The following is a 27,304-nucleotide window of genomic DNA, read 5'->3' on the forward strand; positions in this document are numbered from 1 at the left end:
CTATGTACTACTTACGGTTAACACATAATTCCCAAAATTCAATTTATAAAACATATACACAACAATGCAGCAGTCTTCCTACAAGATAATCTATTGTCAACATATGTCTCGGTCAACAACACCTTAAACTTCCAAGACTCTCAAGGTGTTGGAATGACCGACACCTGCAGCAAAACCTTGGATGGCGACAATGGTGTCACCGTCTGCTAGAATGCCAAATTCCTTAGCCTTCTCAACACCGAAGTTCAATCTGTCTTCGATGTCAGCAGTCCATTCTGAGTTTGGCTCTTTTTCATAAACGAATGGGAAGACGCCTCTATACAAGTGACAGAATCTAGCTGCTCTTGGGTTTCTGGTAACCATGACAATTGGAACATTTGGCTTGTACTTGGAAGCCAATCTTGGGGTGTCACCAGATGTGGATAAGACCACGATAGCCTTAGCCTTTTGCTCAAAAGTAGCAGCAACAGCAGCAGCAGCAATGGTTTCAGCAGTTGGTGTTGGCTTTGGAGTCAGATTTCTGATGTCATCGTAGGTTGGAACGTATGGGATAGCTTGTTCAGCAATCAGAGCAGTTTCAGCCATGGTGGTAACGGCGTTGATTGGATAGTTACCCTTAGCAGTCTCACCTGACAACATAACACAGTCAGCACCATCCAAAACAGCGTTACCAACATCAGAGACTTCAGCTCTGGTTGGTCTTGGGTTGTACGTCATTGATTCCAACATTTGAGTAGCACAAATGACTGGCTTACCAGCCAAGTTACACTTAGCAATCAACTGTTTCTGAACGGCAAAAACTTGAGGAGCTGGGATTTCAATACCCAAGTCACCTCTGGCAACCATTACACCATCGGTAACCTTCAAGATTTCATCAAAGTTATTTACACCTTGCTGGTTTTCAATCTTAACGATAATCTTGATGTCCTTACCTTCTTCACCCAAGATGTCTCTGATGGTCAAGACATCATCTGCAGTTCTAATAAAAGAAGCAAAGACCATATGAACACCATTCTTCACACCAAAACGCAAATCAGCTTTATCTTTTTCAGATAAAGCAGGCAAGTCAACATCCGTACCTGGCAAGTTCACACCTTTATGGGAACATATTTTACCAGCGTTCAAGGACTTGACCTTCATATTCTGATCATCGAGAATCTCCAAAACTTCAAATGATAAGACACCATCATCGACATAGATGATTCTACCCTTTTCTATAACCCGTGTAATGTTCTTGTAGTCTACGTACATGACCTTGTCGTCACATGACTTGGCATACTTTTCATCAGTGGTGAAGAGCATCTCATGGTTTGGAGGAATAGGGTAATCAACATTGTCAGTAGTAGTACCAGTTCTAATTTCAGGACCCTTTGTGTCCAAAGCAATACCCAAAGGTCTACCTGGATATAGTTCCTCAGACTTTCTAGCATTGTCAATCACAGACTGGTGGTACTCGTAAGAACCATGGGAGAAGTTCATTCTAACAATGTTCAAACCAGCCTTTCTCAACTCAACCAAAGTCTCTGGATTGTTGGTCTTTGGACCAATAGTACCAATGATCGAAGTTCTTCTCAAAGCAGAGCCTGTATCGAACTTCAAACTTGCCAACCAACCTAATCTAGATTCCATTTTTTTATTCTTTACTATACCTATCCTTCTCTTTCCTACTGTTTGTAGTAAAATTATAGATCTATACACTATGTATTGGGTTACTGCATAATTTACTAGTTACAAGCACATCCCATTATTGGCCATCCACTTATATACAATCATATTTTTCACGTCTGTGCTTCCGTCAAAGCTTCGCTGACCCTGTCACTACTACGTGTGGATGCTCAAACCTTTTTTGCCTGCCTGCATCACTAAGCAAACCTATCCTCTTCTCCCCCCCCACGCGATTGCAATTCTCGAGAACGTGTACAAGCTTTCATATACGAGCCTATAATTTGAATGCTTTTTGGCTAGGAGGCCGTGCAGGAGAAACCTTCAGAAAAGGTCGAAGAAAGAGGAAGCTGAAAAGTTGTAATGCTCGAGACAGAAAAACGCAGTAGACAGACGTAGCAAAGCTCGAGAAGAGGAAGCAGGAAAAAGCAACAACGCACCTCCAAAACCGGACAATCCGGACACGACACACACATATGTCATTCTAAACGAAGTAATAGACGTAAGAATGGCTCAGCGCGAAAGCTTTATTATATGAGCTCTGTTTTGGTTACCAAAATGCCATATAACAGTTTACATGATAATGGAACTCCAACTTGCTAAACGCTTCTATTAGCCAGGATCTGAACTGCACTGGCGAGATAAGAATTGAATTAAGATGTCGGTTCCAACAATGTCTTCAACGGCTTTGTTGACCGAACATTTAGAGTTTCCACCGGTATCGCTAGTCGACGATCTAATCAACAGTGTGAATGAGATCATGTATAAATGCACGCAAGCGATGGAGACGTATTTGCAGCAACGTAGCGTAATTGGTGGGAGGGATTATACCGAGGAGATCAGAGTTGGTACGGCTAAGCTGGAAACTTTGCTGGAGAATGCTGTGGATAAGAATCTAGATCGATTGGAGCTGTATGTGTTACGGAACGTGTTGAGTTTGCCATCAGAGCTGATAGAAAATGGGAGCTTCAGACTAGGCCATTATGAGGGGTTGGTGCTACACGAGGATATGGGAACTGAGATGGAGGAGCGGTTTGTAGCAGTTGAAAAAGCGTTTCAAGTTCATGAGATGTTGCGAGCGCGACTCGGGGAGACAAGGCGGGTTTATGAACGGACAGTGAAGTTCAAGAGACTGGTATTAAGGTTACTGGAGGGAGGGTTGAAAGGTAAGGAGGATAAGGATAATAATAGAAATTTGGAAGTTCTTTTGAACAGTCTAAAACCCGTGGACGAGACAATGCGGCTACTTGCGTCGCAACTGCGAGCTTTATATGTAGAGAACGAGAAGTTCTGTAGCTCAACAAGCATTGAGTTGCTATTGGAAAAATATTCGGGGTTACAGGACAGTGGTGCAACAAGGAGTGGCTATATTGATAACAGGACGAGGAGATTATTTGAGAATTTATTCCAGGAGGAGGCAGATGAGGAGGGTAGGGCTATCCCTCTTGGTGGAAGTCCGACGGAGGAGGACCAGTCTACGATTTCGCAGGTCGATGACATCAATCATCCTGACTGGTCTGCAATCCAGAAATATACTTAGTTGCTGTTCAATCATATAATATTATTATCTTGATATATAATGAACAGACACCCTGGATTATAATGAAAAAAATATGTATGACATTACAGAAATAAAAAAAGCTGATTAAAAAGAAGACGTGATCGTAGAATGAAATGATGTTTTAGAAAACCGTAAACCCTTAGTTCCATGAGAAACAATGTACTGGTACCTAATATCTTATAGTAATAATAATAACAATGATAACAATAAATGTGTGAGATGTTGTTATATAAATGATACAACCTTCTTTCCATAAAATATGCACCTATTATGCGCCTATAACAAAAAAAAACCCCAGGAAACCCAATTAAATAGAGGAAAAGAAGAAAAGTCCAAAAAGTAGAATAAGTCAAACATCGCTAGAGGAGCAATATTGCTCATAGGTATTTGGCAAAATTGTCGTCATCCAACCAACCAATCTTTTCATATGCAGCAAACAACCTAGAAGCCTTGTTAACGTCGATGCGACAAGCCTTTTGAGCATCAGTCCTCCGAAAAGGCATGTCTTGTTTCAAACGGTGCACTTTTTCGCAGAACAATCTGCGCTTTGAGTCCAAATACAAATCACAGGGTAGCCGCAACGTTTGTGCCAAGACTAATTCTGCGGGATGTAGTTTGTGTTTCAAGGGGTCATTGGACAAATCCATTGATGAACCCTTCCATTCAACCTTTAGACACTTATTGTTATTATTAGATGGTAGTGTAGATAACGGTGGAGAATAATCTGGGAGCTTCTCCCAACTCATATTGGGAACGTATGTGGGTGCAGAATGAACTTCTTTTGCAGAGGCCAAAGGCGAAGAGTGCAGTTGATGCTGGCCATGGTGTATATGCGACTTTTTGGGTTTGCGGTTTGCACGGGGTGAGGGTCTGGATGGAACTGGTACCGATGACATGTCTTCTATTTCTCCAGCAGCATTAACGGCATTTTTAGTAACGCGCCTTGTTCTGTACACCTTATCAAAGTCAGATCCAGAAGCATACGTCTTACTGTACTTGGCAGACCTCCGAGCCACAACACTAGAGCTAGACGCTGGCTGGCGTTTTGGTCTTGTCAAACCACCATTACCGTACCCCATGAGACGGTACTGTGAAAGGAATCCGTGTGTCGCATAACGGTACCGTTTTGTAGTCATTCCAGTAGTCCAACTTGGCGTCACTACAATTTCACCGCACCCAGCACTGACCTGCTCAGCATCATCCAACCCCCTTAGATTTGTGTTCTTTTGCATGCCAACCCGATCCAAAGATACAGCATCGTGGCTTAAGCTCGCCCCTATCTCACCTTGATAGACCTTGGGCGATAATGGCGGCGAAGGAATCAGATTATTCTCATCTAGTGTCAAATCGATACTACCACTGCCCTCAATGTAAATGCCCCCATCACCAATAACAGGAACCCCAGAAACCCCATCTGAACGCATCTGTGACTCCCCTTTCGCACCTCTGTGGCCCGACAATTCTCCATGACTACCACTGCCCCCCTTATTAAGCTCCGCCTGAACTTGCTGGTGGAGCATATTGAGTAACATCGTAGCTCCCTTCGAATGGATATGCCCATGTAATTGAGCCTGTTCTGGTTGTGGCGAGTTGAATTCCATCTCTCGTCCTCTTAGACTCCACTTATCTCTCTTGTAATCTCTCCGTGTGTGACTAATCAAAAACTAATTCGCTGACTGATTACACCTTGTCTCTATCGCAACAGCTTCGAAAACCCCTCTCCTGCTACCAATTGTATTACTAACGATCTTCAACGTCTGAAATAACTCTTGCTGACCGAAATTTGTTGCCTGAGCACTACAGTATATGAGACGAAATTTGACAAGTCTTGTTCAGGTTTTATAGATGATGAGATATATAATTAAACTGTCTAACAAAAAAAGAAATGAATTACAAAAAACAAAAAGAAACACATTGCAGGTAGTACAATGGTACGCCCGCCTGTGATGTCAGACGCTAGCCACGCACTTGACACGCCAGGTCACAGCAGGCCTGTACAGATAAGGAAGGCTTGCTCTTTGTCTGTCGCTCGAGAGCTTTGGTCTGTGGTCGATAGAGGCATTGGACGGAGTGGCTATGCCTGCCATGCCTTAAGCACCAGTCCGAAGAGGGTCCTGATGGCTTTGAGCGTCGAGAGATGGGGATGACTCCCTAAACGTTTCTTTTGATGTGGATTTCGAGGTGTACAGATGTACGGTCTTACACGGAAATCGGCGTATTTTCTGGCACAGTGGTGCTGCAGCCTCTGCAGCAGTGAGGCCACAGCAGGTAAGGCGGATTTGTAATGTAAAGAGGGGAAACATGATGAGATGATGTGAGAATAATGAGGTGCGAGAGGAAGTCTTCTGTTTCGACCACCGCAACATCAACCCCACCCACAAGATCTGAAGCTGCACATTCCACTCCCTCTAAAATACCCCCTCCATCCATTCTGGGGCACCCAATAGTGCTACGAAATCATCACTTGATAAGATCGTTAATCTCATCGCCCAGTGAAAAGTCGTTCGTAGATTGAGGTTATTGGGTTTGAAATTTAAGTAAATGGTACTGATCATATCGGAGATGTGGGTAATCGATGTGGGTAAACTAGGTGTGCATATTTTTCTTTTTATTATCCTTAGTATATTTGTAGGGTAGGTCAAAACTTGGGGCCAGTTGTTGGGAAAATCTGTTCAAAAAAGTCGCATTCCTGTGGAGCTGGGGAAAGACGGAGATGATCTGCTCGTCTGGAAGCATGCGTTGCAGCTTCGGATGCAACCGATAGCAAGCAGACAGCATAGTTTGTGGATATTATCTTATTCAGGGACTTGAACCGCCGTTTGAAGTTTGCGAGCAGTGTTCTTAAGTCAGCGAGAATTTCAAGACAACGGTTTTCGACTCCGCACATTCCTCCATGAAGGGTCAGTGGAGTTGGAACACTCATGTCGGAGTACTTAGCACTAAGCAGATAAAATGGTCTGCATTATTGCGACCCGATGTCGCGTTCACTCTGGTTGAGTTCATTCGCCGCAGATTCTTGTGTAACCGATACTTTTGGATTGAGCTGGAAGCATCGTATCCAACCCTAATTGCTATCACTGAAGTACCATGAAAGTTGGTTATTCCAATTTCCTATTTTATAGAAAGCTAAGTAATAATGCTGAACGGTTGTAATTTTGGCACTGCATTGTTCGTCGAGTACCAGCTTTAGCAGTTTATCCTTGGCCAGTTAGTAGTAACCGTCACTTTTGTTTGCAAATCAGGACTCAAAGGGAGCCAATGACAGCCATTGCATAAATAGGCTCCTCGGAACAGTATTTGGAGTCTTCATAAGATAACGAGATCTGCAGTTAATTAGAACCAATCTAAACACCTTTTATCCGAAGTGAGATAGTGATATTCAAACACTGATCCTCTTTGTATTGACTTTCTAGATAATATTCGCTTTCACGGGTTGGTAACCTGCAGGACCTTGGGGATAGATGCTTCCCTTAGCAAGCTTATTTCCCCTTAAACTTCAAAGAATTCAACTGAAGAACAAAATATTGCAAAGAGACACGTAATATTGAGAGCGTTCAGAACCATTTGTTGTTGCTTTTGAATCATTGTTGCTTAACATCATCCGAGGATCCATATTCAAGTCCTTAACTGAAACCCGAGCATTCGTGCTGTCAGGAGCAGCAACATGGTGTCTAGGAGGTTGGGCAACCTGAATAGCATCGTTCTCCATCCAAATGGCTAATTTAAATTTGGCCATATTGCACCGAACACCTCATTTAATATTAGTTACTGCTGAAGTATTATCGCTGGTATGGGGCAGATGCACATTTCAAGTCAGCCTCAGAACTACTCATATATGAAGCATAACCCCTTGCAACATATGCCAGCCCATTAGGTATTAATAAAGCTTCTTGACTGGGACCTCTTCTCTCTATTGCTTATCCAGGTTCGGCAATTCCTTTACTTTATCCTCTAAATAAGCCGCATGGCTTTCCAGATCCCTAGCATAACTAATTCAGTACTGTCTCCCTTCAGCTCCTCATCATTCATATTGCATTCGAGTCGTAATAGAACATGGATAACTTAAATTACATTTCTTGCGTCTTCGACTGGTTCTTACATGCAGACGCTTTTTACTGTTCGTTATAGTAGATTCCTTCTGGTCGATTCTTTCAGTCTCTCCCATCAACTTGCCATCAAAATTCTGTTTTAATGCACTTTTTGATGTTATTTCAGAATTAAAAAAACCTGATGAATTGATAATTGATTCCCAAATATGTCAGCGATGCATACTATGTTTGAAGAGTTTCTTCCCATTGAATTATAGTCTGGTTCACTCATATCAGCTCAATCTAACAAACAAATAGATATTCATACACGGAAATATCCAGAGGCTTGCCTCATTTCGAGTCCTTAAAATTAACATTAAATCAATTAAATTATGGATTATGCTACCTATATTGTATGATTCTATCATCAATATCGATTGGCGTTCACATGGGGATCGTCATTTCTCTGATCTAACGGTTGAATCGTCGAATCTACAGAGCAATCTCGTAGTAAAAGATATAAACCGTTTTAATGGTTCAACATGAGAGTTCTAACAGTTAAAAGTACTTTATTTAATTGAAATATCTTCTCCAAAGGGATCTATATAACCTGTATATATATTCTGCAGTTTAGGGAAGTTTAAAAGGTTTATAATTCATCATGTTCGAATTCTGGATCGTATAAATCAGAGTCTTGTCCAGTATTATAGTCGGAGTCAGTACCAGTGTCAGCGTCGGTTGACAAATCGTTATCTTGATCAAGTGAGGCAAAGAAAGCCTCGACATCCGCATCAAATTTTGAAATAAACTCCTTTTCAGGATGAGGAATGTTGAGGTCTTTATTAACCCTCAAAGTTCTGATAGGAAGAATGAGCTGCAAACTATTGGCTAAATCTCCGTCAATGTTTAACAAGGAATTTATGTCAGATGATAGTCTTTGATAATGGATTCTCAAATAATGGCCTGCTTGTGTGTCACGATAACGGGCCATATCTACGACGAAGGTGGAACTAAAGTCATAAAACTTTAGGTTATTTTCCCCTAAGAATTTCTTCCAATAACCCTCTTCCCAATAGCCATTGCCACGATGCTGCTTCATTGTGAAGTAAGCCCTAGTTTTCAAGTTTTTCAGCGCTGCTAAATCAGGGGTATCAGTTTCTTTTAAAGACAAAATTATCAACTTGTTAATGTGATTATAAGGGAACATCACGTCCAAAAACATAATACGTGAAACATCCTGCCTTCTCTCAGAAAAGCGTTGGGGTCGGAGCCATACGGGCCATGCGTAAGTGATTCTGGAAAAGAGGACTCGTTGATCAGTATTCAGTTCCACAAATGTTAGAATTCGTTTCAATTCTATGCTTAATTCAGAAACATGGGACAACCAAAAATGGACACGCCCATTTGAGTCGAGATTTGAAAGTATTGTTAAAAGCTTTTGTTTGAACAAATACTCATCGCGCAAATCATGTATGGTGACATGAACGTTAATTTCGTTATCATATTCAAACAATTTTTGCCCCTTATGATTCTTAATTTTAGACTCTATCTTCACGACAACCCGGTGCGGCTTCAAGTCCACTACATCAAAGCTTTTTACTGGAACAAAATCTGGTTTAGCGTTGTTAGAAAATGATGAAACTGTAAAACTTTCATCACAACTACGAATCGTCAGATTCCGTTCGAAAGCAGGTAATGAGAATTGAGCATAACCAAAAGTAGTCATTGAGATAGCCCGGGAAAGAGGTATACCATATGGGTTCACAATTTCTAAACACACACCACCGACACCTTCAACAGTTGCTTTAGAGATTAGTTCATCTTGGAATACATGCGCCTGAACAATGATAGAAGAATTTTCAGCAGAAATAGTGGATGGTATGTCCCTGCTTACAAAAAATAAGTCATCTGCATCTTCAAATAAGTCATCAGTGGAATAAATTCGATGTATAGGCATAACAGCTAATGACTTGGTAGGCAAAAGCACTATATTCAAGTTTACAAAACTCAACGACTGAACAATATCAACCAGATGTAAAAACTTTTGGGATCTTTCTTCTAATGGGTCCATTATAACGGTAATGTTAACCTCCGCATTTACATTTCCATTATAAATTACGGAAGGTAGCATTTTTTGATCAAAGAAGTCCAAAACATTCATACGAGGTAAAGTGGCTTCTGAAGTAAAATCTACACCATTGTTGAAAATATTTGCACCAACATAGAAGAGATAAGTTGCATATGAGGACAGTTGTTCGATGAAGTCCGGATCAACTTTTTCATTAACCATTGTTGGTATGACTCCATTAAGGATATTCATTACATCAATAGTACGCCTAGACTCACGTTGAAGAATAGCATGCCATTGAGTGTTGGTTAGAACGTCGGAAGAATTAAAGTGAAAATATCTTCCATTAATTAAACAAAATGAATCTTGGGAAATCAAATCAAGTGGTAAATCTAAAAGCCATTCACGTAAAGCATTTTTCACTGAGGGATCAGATTTAGCCTTGGAACTAGCCCTTTTCGAAATTTTTGTTAAGTATTCATATAGAATATTGTCATTTGAGGCAATCTTACCACAAAGTTCCTTCCATTTAGCACTTAACTCACCCTTATGGATTAATCTAATCCTCAAACCTTTCAATTCAATGTTGATCAAATTTATAAGCCTTTCAATGGCTTGTTTCGTGTTAAAATCATCTACCAAAGTAATCGTGTGCAAAATATTATAGGTTTTATCGCTGTTATACGTTACAACACGATCCTTTAAGGTTCCAAAAATACTATTGTTTGTAGTTGTATATATAGCATCTTCAAAAAAATCAGGGATTAATCTTTGGTCCCTATGAGTAAAAGACCGTGCATGTAGCACATCACGTACGTTTTCTGATTTAGACTTTTTTAAAGCTCTTTTCAAATACGTGACATCATGCTTTATAGTAGAAGCAACAAAATAGTTCCAGGAATTTTTTTTAAACGGATGTATTTGGCCATTAATTATAATAGAGTTATCAGTAATACGGAACTTTTGTAGGATTTCTTTCACTGAAGGAACTGATGCATCACTTGTAATATTGAAATCGTTAGCATTAAAGCTTTTCAAATAACTTTTTAAATCAGATAAATCTTGATCCTTTAATTTGTAGATATTTCTAACGTATTCATTCTCTTTCCCGCGATATAAAGGTAGCAAACCAATTCTCTGTGGATACCCCGATTCTACCACATTCAATGAACGATGTAATCCTGCCAGGATATCTTTGAAGTTTTGATCACGAAGATTATCAAAGTCAATAACAAAGACAATTTCGTTCCAGTTTTCTTTATATGCTGGTATTTCTCCAAACTCAGACTTCTCGTAAAAGACACTTATGTCAGATGACAGATTTTTATATTGAGGATCTTCCTCCAGATTATTAAAGTAAATGACACTCTCACTAAATCCAGGGATTCGGTGAAAATCGTAGCGAACTGGCTGAAGATCTTGCAAGTTTAAAACACCAATTTGTGAGTATTTAGTCAGAAAATTCTTTGCATCATGTAGTCTTATGTCACTATTTTGAGACTGTAGAGTGCTCAAAACCCCTTTGATTTTCTTCCTCTCTGAAATAATAGCCATGATAAAAGACCATGGGTTGAGAGCAGTCAATTTCCATTGCTGGCCATTAACATAAACACCAATTGAATCATAGGAGATACCATTTTCAATACACGCATCCAAAACTTCAGCTGCACTCTCCACATCTACCTCAATATTCGCCAGTTGTGAAGCTATAAGGGGGAAATTGTCAATTATCTGCCTTGCATATTGTATTGTATCATTCAAATTTTTAGTATCTTTAAACCGCTTCAAAATCAGAGTAGTAGCTTTTAAATCCAAGGTCTCTAATTCTTCCTGAGATACATTACCCAGTCTGTATGTCGTCGAAGAGAATTCCCTAGGAATTTCCACTTCGGCAATGACTTCTTGATTCCAAGCTTCTGCTTTCAAGGTATAGTCATACGGATAATATTTTGAATATTTGTTCTCTGGAGTTTTAGACCTGAGACCAGTGGGCCTCCAAACAAGTCTAAGCTTACCATCCATCGCCTCGTGGTATAGATTCCGGTTAAATGCTTCAAATTCTTCTGTGGCTGGATCCCCATAGAAGACTATCAATGGCGCTTCCGAATTAACACCAATTACACCTTCCTCCTCAAAGAGCACATCTAAATCTGGAATTTTACGTTGGCTTTCTAACTCACCAGACTTAAGGTAGTATGAATCGTCCGTTTTCCAGTATCTCTTGTTATTCAACTCAAACCAATTCAGCTTTCCACCCTCCTCAACAGGAAAATTCCACCCTGAGTGCATATCATAAACCAAATTTAGCAACGTCGACTCATCTGGGTCAAGCATATCCCATAATTCATCCACTGTAAAATCATCTTCTGCCCCTGTAATTGCCCCGTACCAGAGAGATCGTTCCTCAATTCCAACACGTACAACACTTTGCCAAAGTCTACCTACCTCAAATCGTTGCACAGAGGTTGCAACAACAGCCACCGGCAATAACCACCCTAGAAGTAACATAACGCTCAGTAGAGATTGATTTGCCTTCCAATTGCAGTCTAAATAGTATAATATGTTTTCTTAAATATTCAGTACTCGGAACCTTTCCGTAAAGTAGTATATTCATGTAATTTCTTTTTTTTCCAAAACGACTTTTTCGACAAGTTTTCAAAGATCTTTAAATTTAGTTAATAATAATCATCAGCATTCCTAGTTATTAAGCCAATAGCCTGATTGGGAAGAATATATATCTAGACAATTTCAAGCTGTATCGTTCTATTCGGTTAATATCTACTGCTACGAAGATGACTATTGGTGACAAACAGAAGTGGACCGCCATTAATGTGCGGAATACATTTTTTGAATTCTTCAAAGCTAAGCAGCATAAGTTTGTGCCTTCATCTCCAGTTATCCCATATGATGATCCCACTTTACTCTTTGCAAATGCTGGTATGAACCAATATAAACCTATTTTTCTTGGGACTGTAGATCCTGGGTCAGATTTTTATAATTTAAAGAGGTCAGTGAATTCTCAAAAGTGTATTAGAGCTGGTGGCAAGCACAATGACTTAGATGATGTGGGTAGAGATTCGTACCACCATACATTTTTTGAAATGTTGGGTAACTGGTCTTTTGGGGATTACTTCAAGAAAGAGGCGATTGAATATTCGTGGGAGTTGCTTACGAAGGTATATGGACTTCCTGCTGACCGGTTGTATGTTACTTATTTTGAAGGTAATGAGGCTCAGGGATTGGAACCAGATTTAGAGGCCCGTGACTTGTGGTTGGCGGTTGGTGTTCCAGAAGATCATATTGTACCTGGTAATGTGGAGGATAATTTCTGGGAAATGGGTGAGCAGGGTCCTTGTGGTCCCTGTTCTGAGGTTCATTACGATAGGATTGGTGGTAGAAATGCTGCTTCGTTAGTTAACCAAGATGACCCAAACGTTCTAGAGATTTGGAATATTGTGTTTATTCAGTACAACAGAGAATTAGATGCAACTTTAAAGCCTTTACCAGCCAAACATATTGATACAGGTATGGGTTTTGAGAGATTGGTTTCGGTTCTCCATGATGTAAAATCAAACTATGATACTGATGTATTTGCCCCGTTATTCAAAAGGATTCAGGAAATCACAGGAGTGAGACCTTATGAAGGCAAGTTTGGTTCGGAAGACTGTGACGGTATCGATACCGCTTATAGAGTTTTGGCCGACCACGTTAGAACGTTGACCTTTGCGTTGGCTGATGGCGGTGTTCCAGACAATGAGGGTAGGGGCTACGTATTGCGACGTATTTTGAGGCGGGGTGCTCGTTATGCTAGAAAGTATATGAATTATCCAATTGGCAATTTCTTTTCCCAATTAGCACCCACTTTAATAGAGCAAGTTAAGCATGTTTATCCAGAACTAACTAAAAACACTTCATACTTGTATGACATACTAGATGAAGAGGAGGCATCTTTTGCCAAGACCTTGGATCGTGGTGAAAAGTTGTTTGAAAAATACGCCGAAACTGCTGAGAAAGCCGATTCGAAGACTCTAGATGGTAAGCAAGTATGGAGATTGTATGACACCTATGGGTTCCCTGTGGACTTGACTGAATTGATGGCTGAGGAGAAAGGATTAAAAATTGATGGGCCAGGATTCGAAAAAGCGAAACAAGAATCTTACGAGGCGTCCAAAAAAGGTGGCAAAAAAGGTGACGATCAGTTGATTAAATTGAATGTTCACGACATATCTAGGTTGAATGAAGACAGGGTACCTAAAACTGATGATTCTGCAAAGTACGGAACTGCGGATGTGGAAGCTAAAATTCTATCCATACACGATGGCGAAAACTTCGTTGATAGCATGTCGGAGATCGGTAAGCAATATGGTATCATTTTAGATAAGACTTGTTTCTATGGAGAGCAAGGTGGTCAAGAATATGATACTGGAAAGATCGTAATCGATGATGATGCTGAATTCAATGTTGAAAATGTTCAATCATACAATGGTTACGTGTTCCATACTGGTGTCTTAACTGATGGTAAGCTTTCAGTCGGGAATAAAATAATTGCTTCTTATGACGAATTACGCCGGTATCCAATTAGAAACAACCATACTGGTACCCATATTCTAAATTTTGCATTGAGGGAAGTTTTGGGTGCAGATATCGATCAAAGAGGTTCTTTGGTTGCTCCAGAGAAGTTAAGATTCGATTTCTCTCACAAGAAGGCTTTGTCTTTTGAGGAGTTGGCCCAAGTTGAAGATATTTGCAACAAAAAATTAATGAAAATCTCTTGGTTTACTACAAAGATGTTCCATTAGAAGCCGCAAAAAGCATATACTCCGTTCGTGCTGTTTTTGGCGAAACGTATCCAGATCCTGTTCGTGTAGTTTCTGTTGGTATTCCTGTTGAAGATATGCTACAAAACCCAACTAGTACTGAGTGGAACAAATATTCTATCGAATTCTGTGGTGGTACCCATGTTTCCAAAACTGGAGACATCAAGAAATTTATAATTACGGAAGAGAGTGGAATCGCTAAAGGTATTAGAAGAATTGTTGCTGTGTCCAACACAGAAGCATTTGAAGTTCAAAGGGTAGCTGCAGAGTTTGATTCTGAGTTATCAGCCGTCGAAAAGCTACCATTTTCTCAACTAAAAGAGAAAAAGGTTAAAGAGCTAGGCGTCAAACTTGGTCAGTTGGATATTTCTGTCATTACTAAAAACGATTTGAAAGACAAGTTTACCAAGATAGAAAAAGCGGTTAAAGATGAGGTCAAGGCTAGAGCAAAAAAGGAAATAAAGCAAACGCTTGAAACTGTCAAGAACTATTTCGCAGAAAACGAATCCGCTTCTTTTTTTGTCAAGTTCATTGATATCCCAGCAAATGCGAAGGCTGTCACTGAAGCTGTTCAATATTTGAAGAACTCCGCTAGGGACAAGTCCATCTACTTGTTTACAGGTAACGAGCCTGATGGTAAAGTTGCCCATGGTTGTTTCATCTCTGACCATGCAATCTCTAAAGGTGTTAATGGCTCCGCCTTGGCGAGTACCGTTTCTTCTAAGGTGGGTGGTAAAGCTGGCGGTAAAGCCAATGTCTTCCAAGGTATGGGCGACAAACCACAATGTATAGAAGAAGCAATTTCTGAAGTTGAGGCTTCTTTGAAGGAAAAGTTGACAATTTAAAATTAGATACTTAATAAATGTATTCATAGAAGTATTATAATTCAACCTAGTTGCAGCTCTATCTGGTGAGCTACTATTTATTTCTATTTGTAAGTTTAAGATTTGTCAAGTTATTATCGTCGCTCGAACCAACTTAGGTTCCGCCTAGATCCCATGCCCATCGCTCTCGCAAAAAAAAGAGAATCTTGCGTAGTTCGTTCCCTCTAAAGCTACAAACGACCTCATCACAAAGTAGATTAGCAGTTAATATCAATGGTTCGCCTTAAGAGCAGATACATTCTTTTTGAAATCCTATACCCACCTATCCATTCAAATAATAAATATGAGAACCTGGGGTTTACTTCCGTAGATGACGTATTGTTACACTATCATCAAATGTCATCACCTACAATAACATACAAAAGTATCTCACAAGAATTGCGAAGGGTTTTACAGGTTAATTTCGGTGGCTATGGTGTTGCAAGAGCAACTAATATTCTTCAGGTGAAATATTTTTCTAATAAAACTTCAACAGGTATTTTACGATGTAGTAGGGAAGATTACGAGCTCGTCATTATCGCTCTAACGTTCATGACAAAGCTTGGTAATGTTGAAAATATTATAGTTAATCCAGTTAAAATCAGTGGTACTATCAAAAAAATCGAGCAGTTTGCCATTAGAAGAAACAAGCAGCTTGCGTTCAAGTTTAATCGGACAATTAGTTTGAATGATTTTGAGAATGTAAGTGAAGATGATGCAAACGAATAATTGTTGATGATACTTATATATGACGTATAATAATTAACAATAAAAAACAACTAATGGCGCTGTTTTTTCTTTCCAAGTTCTGAGTCAGCATTATGTGGAGTTTCTCGATTTTGTTGAGATGATTCAATTCTGGCTCGCTTAGAATTTAATTCCTCAAACCTTGCTTCTCCATTAATACTTTCAATGATCTGTTGGGAGCTGTTATCTGCTTCACCAAATTTCGCGGGTCTGTATATGCTGCTAATGGCTTCCTGTATAAATAAAGGACTATCATAAAGTTGGTCCTCAGATCTCTTTACAGCGGCATTAGCCCCTCTTGATAGTAGTTGGGAATCATATTGCAATTCAGAAACCTCAGTGGCTTTTGCAGCACCTAATATTATCTTTTCAGATATGTCTCTGCCTTGAGTATGAGCAAGTGCTTTTAATTTATCTACCACGCTTAACTTGGACAAGTTCAAATCCTTCTCAGCTTCCTTCCGCCTTTCATCTCTCTTAATCGCCCGTTCTCGAGCAGCCTCATCATGGATGATATTACCACTGAATCGCTCAGCTCTCTTCTTTTCTCGTTCTTCTTTAGCCCTTTGGGCTAACATGCGAAGTTGCTCTTCTTTCATCTTGCTTTCTTGTTCAGCCAATTGTTTCCTGGCTTCCGCCTTTAGCTTAAGTTCCTGTCTAGCCTTGCGATCTGCTTCACCTAAAGCTTCTGATAGTCTAACAAACCCTTCATTAATATCATGAGCACCCATCCTACTGTCGCTATATCGTGCATCAAGTGCAACCCTCTTATCTAGTCCAATTGTATAGCCGTTTGGATTCTTCCAACTGGAGACTGCAGCTGGGATTTCCCACTTCTGCCTTTCCTCTTTAGATAAATTAGCATCTGTCTTATGCAATATTGGAGCAGGCGGCTCATCAATAGGTGGCGCATAAACACTACGTATCTTGAAGTTGGACAGATGTAGAGGGTCTGCAGCATGGTCCACAACTTTTATGAGATGAGGAGTGGATTCCGAATTCGCACTTAAAAGATTCTTCGACCTGTATTCAATATATCCTGAATTCCCACTGGATTCATTTCTTTTTATTTTAGATCCCGCTGGATTGGACTTCTTAAGAAGTAGAGCTTGGAAGAAGGCCTTTGTTCTTTTATTAGTGTCATCAATTTGTTGTTGCGTCGGGAGAGGGATCTCCATATTGAAGTTGCGCTGTCTTAGCGGTACAAAATCACTAAATGATACAACCGGGGATAGCTCAGGTTGAAGGGAATCAAAAATAAGTCCAACAACGGGTAGATTGTCCTGCCCTTCCGCATTAACAGGATAACCATCTAAGCTAGCATCGGATTTGGTTTTTTGTTTTGGCTCCGGTAATAATGAACTCAAGGAAGAAGGCGGAACCATTATTATAACCTGGTAGAAGATCGATTATTATTACAGATATTAAAAATAGTACAGCTAGCGTTTGGATGAAAGTATATATGATAGTTCGACTAGCTTGTATACTTTTAAACTAGAATTACTTAAAAACTTCATGAGGTGATTCTTGATGCGGAGCAGAATTTTTGGACGCCGCGATGATCATCAAATAGAACGAAGATTTCATTACCTGATTAATTTATCTCTTATCTTCGATGCAAATTTAAGACCATTAGATGTGTTAGGCTCCTTGGCATGATCCATAAATGAAGAAAGACGTCTACCAGTTTGTTCATGCTCTTGTTCTCTAAGACTGGTACGAAATACGAAGCCTTCCTGTTTGAATTTATTTTTCTGCATTGAATGAGTAGGTGGTGTTGGATAGTGTAAAACAGCAGGCTTTTTATACCACCCCCTCCTTTTTGGCTTAGGATCTTCTGCAGGATTTGGAGGGGGAACTCCTGTGAATCTAACCTTTTTAAACGGTTCCCCTTCTCTTGTTCTGTCGCTTACTGGTGGGAGTGGATAATAAACCGCTTCTTCTGATGCAAAATTGTTTTTATCTTTTTTGGTGCAGCGATCCTCACGTGAAAATCTATCAAGGTTCAGATGACTAGGGGTCCTATTTGAGGTGCCATTTGGTGATTTAGTTCTAGATACCTCATCCAATGATAATGCAGCAATACTGAGCGATTCGTTCTCTGAGTCATTGCGTTTTAAAGAATGTACAGGCGACCGAATGGGAGATTGAGACATTGATCTTCTCAAAAAACCGATTTTATTGGTCTTAATGGAAGGATTTTGTGCCAAGTGCGGCTTTTGTTTGTACCTCGACATGGCAGTCTTAATCGAGTTCTGCAACATTTTTTGATTTAATATGGAATCTGATTGTAATGAATTGGACCTTTGGTCTGTTTGACTGTTGACAGGAGGAGTAGGAACTAACTGTAAGGATAGAGACCTCTTCCTCAAGCTCTCAGATGCAGCTACCTTTTTATCTGGCAGAGACGAAACCGTTGACTTGACGTTTGTCGGACTAGGAGGTTTGCGACTTGAGACCGTCCTCGATGCTGAAAGAGAATCAGGGTCTAATAAATTTGCAGCCTTTTGAGATGCATCCCTGTTCATAATATTTGGAGATTGGTTCGATAACAGTATATGGTTAGAGCCACTGCGAGAAAGTTTTAGGGGCGTCTTTCGCGTTATTAAGCCCTGCTGTGTATTAGAAGTACCGGACTTCTGCTCTCTTTGAGTTTTCTCCTTTTTCTTTTCGTGCTCAAGGTAGTCTAATCTATCAACAGTTAACTTTTCCTCTAACATCTTTGATAATTCGTTTTCGTCATCTATCCCATCTATAATTTTATGTTGATTGTTAAGAAATATAAATTTCCAAGATTTGCAAAATCCATCTAATATGCTAAAGGCCTCTGTTAAATTACTCATGGCGTTTTGAACATCTTCCTTATATAAATCTACAATCTGACTAGCCTGTGGCCGGTAGACAGATCCTAGCCTAAAATAAGCACTGAGCCTCTCGTTAACACCAGCCGAAAATACCATTTTGGAAGACGACAGCCCATCTAGTTTCTTTAATAACTTCTGGAAGACGTATAAATTGTTAGTCAACAATTGTGATTTTGGTTCAAAGAAATAGCTTCTCAATGGAATATATGCCTGCCTTATGAATTCTTGGCATATGTCCAACAAATACTTGATTCTTAAAAGCATTGCGAATATCCGGTGTAATGTAAACTCAGGATAAGTGAGGCTCGATAAAGTCTGTGAACACTTGCCAACTCTTATTTTGGTAAAACGCTGCAATTCTTGAGCATAATTTCTAATCGCAGGAAACATTTTGCTATCAACAAAGTCCTTAAACTTTTCTAATACCTGGATTGTTAACTTCTGAAATGACCGATCACTAGTGTCTACCTCTGGATTGGTCATTAAAATAGCAAATTCCAATCCTAAGGTAGTTTCAACCGGATACATGAACTCCTTAATTGATTCCATGTTTAGTTCGATTAGGTTTTCATTGGGCTCGGGAGGTTTGGTTGCATTACGTTCCATTAATATATGTTTGTATTTCTTACTATAAATATTGATGCTGTTCTGTGTAACCTTCAATAAACAGTTCAAAATTTTTGACTGTAAATGACAGTCGTAAACCTTATTCTTAAAATCTTTCAAATCAGTATCAATCTCCGGCCATGTCAGCTCTAAATCAACAGGAACCGTGTTAGGTACAGGGTTTACCTCAGATAGACGAACCAACTTGAACTCCAATAGCAATTCCAACCGTCTCTTTAAAACTGGTGACACGTTAAACAAAGGGCCACGGCATAACGCTAGTACATAGTTCATCATGGGAGTAACCGTCCTGTTTGGTGTAGACTTTGCTGCAGAAATTTCTAACTGTTTCAAAACACGTATTAAATCTCTCAATCTTATTAATGCATTTTCATACAGAATAAACCTCGTATCAAAAGAATCCAACGCTAACATTCCCTTAAGGTAAGGACCTGTTGCCGATGCAGCTGCCTTGGCAAACATCAAGTGCTATTCAGCTAGTAAGTAACGTCAGATTCAGCGACCTCTCTCTCCTCTTGATTTATTATATTTAAACAAATCTCCGCCTGAGAAATATACTTTTAAGAACAAAGAAACGGTATAAATCTGAAATTTAGCAGCCTTCTGGAAAAAATTGGCAAAATATCAACTCACCTTATTATAAAAGTGACGTTTATTAATCTCTAAGCGGATGCATCTCCTTTGTAACAGGAAACGGGGGCGTCACGGAGCTTGGAGAGCTAAAACTGAGACTTCCACTTTTGGTTGTTACTGGTTCTAAGCCAAGGAAAATCCCAGACGTGTCAGTGACATAAAAATATTCAAAAGCTCAAATTAAGTAAATAGATAGTTCTATTTCACGTGATATTTACAGAACAGGGTGCGTAAAGCAGATGGTAGTTTTAGTTAGTTATTATATTTGTGTTTGAGTTGGCGTGTGGTGTGAGTGATGAGGACAAGGTGTGTAATGCAGTAAAGGAATCAACGTTATTTTTTGTTATCGTTGATCAGCCATCTCCAAACCATGTCTCTTTGTTTGCCGTCAGTAGGAGTTCTAGTCTTGCCATACCAAAGGTTGTAGGAAGCATGCTTCCAACGGGACCATATATTGGGCAATTCTCCGTCGACTTGTAAACGAGCGTTAGCAATGTGGTTTGCGGTGGAGGTGCCTGCGTGGTTGTTCATCATTGTCAGTCTTGTAACTCTTCGTAAAGCTTTGAAGTTAGCTGCAGTGACAGCTAGAGCTGATGCGATGGAGAAAACAAATACTGAACCAAACCCAAACGTACTTTCTTCGATAAAATTCTTTAGATTCATACCGTAAAAGGCAGGGATAACAGTTGCCACAGTAAAGCCCAGGGTGTATATTGTTACTTTAAGTTCGAATAACATCAGGGAATTTCTGTTTGCATCCAAGATAATGTTGACCACATCTTCTGTAGATTTTATATCCTGCATGAGGGATCCGGACTGCTGGACATACTCATCGCACTGTTTGTAATAGGTTTCCAAAAGCATTTCAACATCTGAGAAGTTATTATTTTGCGTAGATCTAGTCTCAGAGAGATACATTGCAGCTAAATCCTCAGCACTTTCTAAAAGCTCATCCAAAGTATCTCTGATCAATAGTGACTTCTGGTAGAAAGAGGTCAACTCTTTCGACTTGATCAACAAATCACGCAGTTTATCTCTATCAATTTCATCCTCAAGTTCATTTAAAATCATGCCACAAACGCCTAAATGATGCTTGAATTCAGTCTCCAAGCATGTCATAACGTTAATAAGGATGGATTCCAGGGCCCGGTGTTCATAGTACTGTGAGGACATATGTTGTGTGGGAATATTCCGCGACAGCTTGGATTCCAAATCATACATTAATATGCCCAATTTCATCGCTGAATCCTTGTTTGATGTGTCAAAGACATACACGTTGTCCTTCTCAATTATAGCCTTCACATGAAGCAGATTAACCAAAAGACATGTAGGCTTAATCACAATAGAAGGGATCATATCAACTGTCGAAGAATCCAGCTTACGCAGGTCTCGAGGGAACAATCCGTGATCCCTCAAAAACGGCAACTTTGGAAACTTTCGAGAGACTGCTGTAATATCTCCTTTATTGTTAAATATTGTGCACGATACGTAGGCATCATTTGGAGTTATTGGTTTCAACGACGGCACTTGGTTCTCCAGCGTAGGTAGTAGTAACCTTTTAGTAGCAAATCTTCGTATAAAAACGTAGTTAGACGATCTCTGAATTGACCGTACCCACATTTATAATCAAACTAGATTTTCCAAAAGAGTCATATACTTCTTGATAGTATTCTGAGGCTGAAAAACACGATGCTTTTTTTTTATTCGACTTTTGATGTGTATATTGTAGATGCCTAACTATTTAAAACACTTTTTCTTTATACAGATGAGATGTTGATGACATCTACGAACAAAAACAACTGCAGAAATACAGCTACTTCACAGTATCTGGAAGAGTTCGTAGCTATATATTTGGGAAATAACAGTATGGTATTTTGCTTGACTTCTATACAATTCACAATTCTTTTTATAATGATGTATATATGTAGTTATTATATACATATATAATGAAAGAAGTTGCGCAGTTGCGCAGTGCGCACAGTAAACTTTTGTACCTTAAATCAGCAGAAATAGCTGACGCACCGCCAGTCTTAATCAGTCAGTAAACTTTCTAGTCTTCGAAACACCAAATAAGGTAGATCTAATGCCGGGCAAAGAGCTATCCCTGAGCAATTTCAATCTCTCCTCTAATGTGTTATCAATTTTAATCCTGCCCGAAGCATCCGTGATCTTGACACCGCCAGCGACATCCTTATTCAAGTATTCCTGAGACAAAGTGATATTCACTTCCTTAGATGTCGCCTCTTTATACTTCAATTGTATGACATCGATTAGAGATTCAATTAAAGGAATGTCTGACTCCCGTGCCTGGATTATAACGTGTGGTTCTAACAACTTTAACATTCCTTCCACAATTAAGTCAACCAACACAGGCTTGTATCGCTCTTCATCCTGCGAAATACTCGCCAGACTGTCCCTAGCAGCTTCAAATATATCCTCCAACCCCTCCTCCATAGCCAACAGAGCTTTCAATCTCATCTTATTGGCAACCGTAGACTTCATAATCTGCTGCTGCAATGACGCCTTCTTGCGTTTTTCCGCCGTAATAACATCAATGTTAGTGATTTCGTTACGCACTAAACTGGACTTCTCAATTTCATACTCCTGATCAGCTTTCAACTGTATCTCTTTAGCCTTCTCTTCAGCCTCCTTTCTTATGAAGGCCTGCATTTTGTTCAATTCATCGCTCACCTGATTAGGGGTCAATGCAGTGATTGCAGACATCTTTTATTGGAACACAATATACTATAAAAGATCCTATGACAGCTTGCTAGACGCCTTGGAGTTCTAATTCTTTGTATGCCTCTTAGTTTAAGGCTTCTCACTTCTAAGTAAGGGGCCCATTAGTCGTCACCATTATAGAAGGTTATCAAATTTGGTGAACTGACCGTCATCACATACGTAACCTTACCCGGATCTGCGAGGTGCCAATTCAAGTCACGTGATCACTTCTTCTGCGCTAACCTCACAGAAGCAAGCTAATCAACTAGACATACAGCTCTCGATATATTCATAAATATCAATATATCGGAGAATAAGCTGTTTTTACAACGACCTTTTTACGAGCGGAGGGAGATTCCTGTGTGACGCAAGATCTACCGAGGACGGTTGGTCGACCACGCGCCAGAAAAGTCGACAAAAGATCAGACCCTATGATATATAACCAAGTGAGCCGTTGGACAGTGGCGAGTAACTACCACGAAGCACCCATTTCAACCAAACAGCCTGTAATCTGGCTATTAACTGACTTTCGAGAGGATATAATAAGTGTGTATCACCAACAACGGCAGTGGAAATATTAAACACCTGTAAACCCACTCGATAACTAAATACCCTCTTATATCTTAAAGCGAGATAGTATACGGACGGACATAGTTGAGGTTAAATCTGGATTGGTTGAGAATAGTTTCTTGCAACACGTATATATATACATTACATCTATTTCTCGTTATACGTGTGTAAAGTTTGAATGTGTAAACTGCATGTACTCCTGGAAATAGTTAGTGAACTTGTGATGGCGGTTATAAGAAAATCTGCGATAAAATAAATCGTAGTTGCTCACGAGCACCGATACGTCCAGAGAAGCCATTAGAGAAGGCATTAGCAATTTGAAAGAGAAGCGGATACAGGTCCTGAGGGCGAGTAAGCATGAGAAATTTGCTGCCAAGGGTAAGACTGGTACGACAGCATAAGCATGGAACACAGCTTTACAGCACAGGGACCTCTGTGGAAGGATTTTCAGACGATGCAAGGCCGATACTTCAAAATGCAAGGGCTGAGGAGCCGCGGCTAAATCCAGTAGGTATCCAGTATTTGTCGAGTTCACTGCATCGGCAATTGTTTGGATCTAGGGAGTTCACAAAAGCAAATGCTATAAGAAAAGACGCTAGGGATGAGTTGGTTGCTTTATCGAAACAGCATTTGAAAGTCCATGGGTTGTTGGGTTCGAAGACTAATATAACGGAGCCGATTAGTTTTGATTTGCCAGCACTGCAAGGTTCAAGTTTGGATGAGCATTTCCAGAGATTGGGGTCTTTTGTTTCAGCTCCGTATTTGTCGATGTGTGAGTCTAAGTTTAGAGATGTGGTGCCGAGGCCCGATAAATGGCTCAGAGAACCAGGTTGGTATTGTTATGAGCCAGAGAAGCAGCCAAGGAAGGTGGACTACCCATTAGAGGATACTGTTGTCTTTGATGTGGAGTGTTTGTACAATATATCTCATTATCCGACATTAGCAATTGCGTTAACAGAAAAGGCGTGGTATTGTTGGTGTTCTCCGTATATATGTGGTAGTGATGACCCTGTCCATTTAATACCGATGAACACACTAAGCACCCCCAAAGTCATAATTGGACATAATGTTGGTTACGACCGTTCGAAAGTGTTGGAAGAATATAATATAGAACCTTCGAAAGCTTTCTATGTGGATACAATGTCCTTACATATTTCATCATCAGGAATGTGTTCTAGACAAAAACCTAAGTTCATGGAACTAAAGAAAATTTTAAAGGATCAAGAGGTAGACTTGAGTATCTTTCAAAATGAAGTTCTCACTGAAGACACATTCGATCCCTATGCAGATTTCAAATGGGCTCGATATTCTACTATGAATTCTTTAAAGGACGTTGCAAAACTACATTGTGGGATAACTATGGATAAAACGGTTAAGGAGCATTTTAGCTCATTGGACAAGCAAGAAATAATAGACTCCTTTCAGCTTGTGACTGACTACTGTGCATCAGATGTATATGCTACGAGTAAAGTGTTTGATAAAATTTTCCCTAAATTTCGAGAAAAATGTCCACATCCAGTTTCCTTTGGAGCCCTCAGATTTTTATCCAATTGTATTTTGCCTGTGAAACCTACTAAATGGAAAGGTTATATTGACAATGCAGAGAGCTTATACCAGCAATCTAAAAAAGCCATTGAGGATAAAATTGTGGAGATTGTGGAACTTACAGTTCAGTTGAAAGATGATATGGAAAAGGCGAAGGATGATCCGTGGTATAGTCAACTGGATTGGGAAATTGAGCCAGTAAAACTAACTAAAAATGGTTTGCCTGTTAAAAATCAAAAGCTTCCAGGTTATCCTAATTGGTATAGATCTCTTTATCTAAATAAAGATGCAACTAGACCCAATATTACAATAAGATCGCGCCTTATTCCTATATTTTTTAAATTAACATGGGAAGGGTTTCCAGTTATTTGGACAAAACCGTTTGGTTGGTGCTTCGAAGTCCCAAATGAACAAGCCCAGATATTCTTTGATAAAAACTATTTGATGGCAGACCCTAATGAGTATGAGTCAAGAGATGGCTGGACTCTTCTTAGAATTCCTCACCCTAATGGCCCAGATTTCAATTGTACAAACCTATTGTCTAAACCCTATCTTCATTTCATGGAAAAGGGTATTTTGCAATCGCAGTATCCTTTGGCTCGTGAAGCATTAAAAATAAACTCTTCTGGTGCCTATTGGACGGCGTCAAGAGATAGAATTATGGGTCAGCATGTTGTTTCAAAAGCAGAATTCCCGAATCAGTTTAAAATGTTTGACGGTAGTCCGACTAATTCAGTGGATTTTGGGGCTATTATTCCTAGAGTTATTCCTATGGGTACTGTGACTAGAAGAGCAGTTGAAAATACCTGGTTAACGGCCTCCAATGCTAAGAAGAACCGAATTGGATCTGAATTGAAAACGAAAGTCATTGCACCTGAAGGATATAGCTTCGTAGGTGCAGATGTTGATAGTGAAGAATTATGGATTGCTTCCCTTGTTGGTGACTCCGTCTTCAACATTCATGGTGGTACTGCTATAGGTTGGATGTGCCTTGAGGGTACAAAAAGCGCAGGTACTGATATGCATACGAAAACTGCTAACATTTTAGGATGTTCTAGAGATGAGGCCAAGATTTTTAATTATGGGAGGATATATGGAGCGGGTGTTAGGTTTGCGACACAAATGTTGAAAAAGTTTAATCCATCTTTGACTGCGATAGAAGCCAAAGAAACGGCTGAAAAATTATATGAAAGTACCAAAGGTTTAGCATGGAGGTCTTCAAAATTTCCAAAATTCTGGTACGGTGGATCTGAATCACTTGTCTTTAATAGGTTAGAACTTATTGCCCAACAGGATGAGCCGCTGACCCCAGTTTTGGGTGCTGGTATTACCTCTTCTCTTATTAAGAAAAACCTATTCAAGAACACTTATTTAACCTCCAGAATTAACTGGACTATTCAATCTTCAGGTGTTGACTACTTACATTTGTTGTTCTGTTCTATGCATTACTTAATTATAAAGTATAAATTGAAGGCGCGCTTGTGCATATCCATTCATGACGAATTGAGATTCCTTGTTGCAGATGAACATAAATATAAGGCGGCCATGGCGTTACAAATTGCAAATTTGTGGACAAGAGCTGTATTTTGCGAGCAAATGGGAATTGAAGATTTACCGCAAGGCTGTGCTTTCTTCTCCTCAGTAGATATTGACAAAGTTTTAAGAAAGGAGGTTGACATGGATTGTATTACACCATCTAATAACACACCTATTCCTCATGGTGAGTCATTGAACATAACCCAACTTTTGAAACTAGATGATGCGAAGTTAACAGATTCTGAAGAAGTTGATCTGACCAAATATCCATTCAAACCTAGAGTTCCTGTACTTGCACGTTATAATAGTAACTATTCCGAAGATTTTTTGAGCTATTTTTTAAAGATGCAAGTTCAAACTACCAACTGGAGAGTCTCTCAACTAGAAGATTCTTATCTTGAACAAGACTTTAAAGACACAGTAAACAAGGTAAATGCAAAGGGGTCCAACCGCAAACATCATCTTAATGGAAATGGGAAGAAAGGTACTAAGAAAGGTGTAAAGAAAGCTTCAAAGAAAGGTGCAAAAAAAGGTGGAAGCGAAGAAAAGATTAATAACATAGTTAACGAGGCAGCTCAGCCCAGGTATGTTGACTTATCCTCAGTTGATACAAAATCGGAATTTTTGGAAGATAGCCTCCAGAATGATGAAAATAACACTGTCATGCCTCGGAATGAATTGACTACAGTTCTCCAAGAACAGGAGAATAATATAGAAAGGAAAGACGTTAAAAAAAAATGGAGGAGGGGTTTGCCTCGAGGTAAGAAACCATTATATGCTTTCAAATCAATTATGTCCCGAGTTAATGAGGGTATAAAAAAAACAAAAAAGACTTTTCCACTGTAAATAATAAAATCGAAATCGCTAGGGTTATTCGGAATTGCTTATGACAGGGTTAAACAGAATTTTTTTGCGGAAGAATCTGAACCCATTGAGATTGTAAGAGAATTCTGAAAACCATTCTAGCATTGGCCTGCCTAATATAGATACACATTTTTGAAAGAAAATCATTCTATTTTCGTGGCCATACCCATCCTACCCCTTCAAAGATTGTCGAGGAGT

At 39.6% G+C, this 27,304-nt stretch overlaps 10 protein-coding genes and 1 further gene across 10 annotated transcripts; 4 read left to right on the top strand and 7 right to left on the bottom strand.

Annotated features, from left to right (window-relative positions):
• Positions 1-123: 123 nt before the first annotated feature.
• On the bottom strand, positions 124-1,629 carry Ecym_5053 (pyruvate kinase; the record flags this gene model as incomplete). Its single annotated transcript, XM_003646613.1, has 1 exon — positions 124-1,629. The coding sequence occupies one exon, from the start codon at positions 1,627-1,629 to the stop codon at positions 124-126; it is 1,506 nt and encodes a 501-aa protein (XP_003646661.1).
• A 691-nt stretch (positions 1,630-2,320) lies between these two features.
• MTW1 (MIND complex subunit MTW1) lies at positions 2,321-3,202 on the top strand (the record flags this gene model as incomplete). The annotated part of the gene is made up of 1 exon (XM_003646614.1): positions 2,321-3,202. One exon carries the CDS (start codon positions 2,321-2,323, stop codon positions 3,200-3,202), a length of 882 nt encoding a protein of 293 aa, XP_003646662.1.
• Positions 3,203-3,600: 398 nt separating this feature from the next.
• Ecym_5055 (uncharacterized protein) lies at positions 3,601-4,824 on the bottom strand (the record flags this gene model as incomplete). The annotated part of the gene is made up of 1 exon (XM_003646615.1): positions 3,601-4,824. The coding sequence occupies one exon, from the start codon at positions 4,822-4,824 to the stop codon at positions 3,601-3,603; it is 1,224 nt and encodes a 407-aa protein (XP_003646663.1).
• Positions 4,825-7,900: 3,076 nt separating this feature from the next.
• Positions 7,901-11,827, bottom strand: KRE5 (Kre5p; the record flags this gene model as incomplete). The annotated part of the gene is made up of 1 exon (XM_003646616.1): positions 7,901-11,827. The coding sequence occupies one exon, from the start codon at positions 11,825-11,827 to the stop codon at positions 7,901-7,903; it is 3,927 nt and encodes a 1,308-aa protein (XP_003646664.1).
• A 284-nt stretch (positions 11,828-12,111) lies between these two features.
• Ecym_5057 lies at positions 12,112-14,981 on the top strand (the record flags this gene model as incomplete).
• A 252-nt stretch (positions 14,982-15,233) lies between these two features.
• POP5 (RNA-binding protein POP5) lies at positions 15,234-15,728 on the top strand (the record flags this gene model as incomplete). The annotated part of the gene is made up of 1 exon (XM_003646617.1): positions 15,234-15,728. One exon carries the CDS (start codon positions 15,234-15,236, stop codon positions 15,726-15,728), a length of 495 nt encoding a protein of 164 aa, XP_003646665.1.
• Positions 15,729-15,778: 50 nt separating this feature from the next.
• PRP45 (mRNA splicing protein PRP45) lies at positions 15,779-17,131 on the bottom strand (the record flags this gene model as incomplete). The annotated part of the gene is made up of 1 exon (XM_003646618.1): positions 15,779-17,131. One exon carries the CDS (start codon positions 17,129-17,131, stop codon positions 15,779-15,781), a length of 1,353 nt encoding a protein of 450 aa, XP_003646666.1.
• A 201-nt stretch (positions 17,132-17,332) lies between these two features.
• GIP4 (protein phosphatase regulator GIP4) lies at positions 17,333-19,699 on the bottom strand (the record flags this gene model as incomplete). The annotated part of the gene is made up of 1 exon (XM_003646619.1): positions 17,333-19,699. One exon carries the CDS (start codon positions 19,697-19,699, stop codon positions 17,333-17,335), a length of 2,367 nt encoding a protein of 788 aa, XP_003646667.1.
• A 504-nt stretch (positions 19,700-20,203) lies between these two features.
• Positions 20,204-21,490, bottom strand: MRS2 (Mrs2p; the record flags this gene model as incomplete). The annotated part of the gene is made up of 1 exon (XM_003646620.1): positions 20,204-21,490. The coding sequence occupies one exon, from the start codon at positions 21,488-21,490 to the stop codon at positions 20,204-20,206; it is 1,287 nt and encodes a 428-aa protein (XP_003646668.1).
• Positions 21,491-21,904: 414 nt separating this feature from the next.
• Positions 21,905-22,594, bottom strand: VMA4 (H(+)-transporting V1 sector ATPase subunit E; the record flags this gene model as incomplete). The annotated part of the gene is made up of 1 exon (XM_003646621.1): positions 21,905-22,594. One exon carries the CDS (start codon positions 22,592-22,594, stop codon positions 21,905-21,907), a length of 690 nt encoding a protein of 229 aa, XP_003646669.1.
• Positions 22,595-23,518: 924 nt separating this feature from the next.
• MIP1 (DNA-directed DNA polymerase gamma MIP1) lies at positions 23,519-27,088 on the top strand (the record flags this gene model as incomplete). The annotated part of the gene is made up of 1 exon (XM_003646622.1): positions 23,519-27,088. One exon carries the CDS (start codon positions 23,519-23,521, stop codon positions 27,086-27,088), a length of 3,570 nt encoding a protein of 1,189 aa, XP_003646670.1.
• Positions 27,089-27,304: the final 216 nt, after the last annotated feature.

The sequence above is a fragment of the Eremothecium cymbalariae genome, chromosome 5, assembly GCF_000235365.1.
Source record: "Eremothecium cymbalariae DBVPG#7215 chromosome 5, complete sequence".
Classification (NCBI taxonomy): domain Eukaryota; kingdom Fungi; phylum Ascomycota; class Saccharomycetes; order Saccharomycetales; family Saccharomycetaceae; genus Eremothecium; species Eremothecium cymbalariae.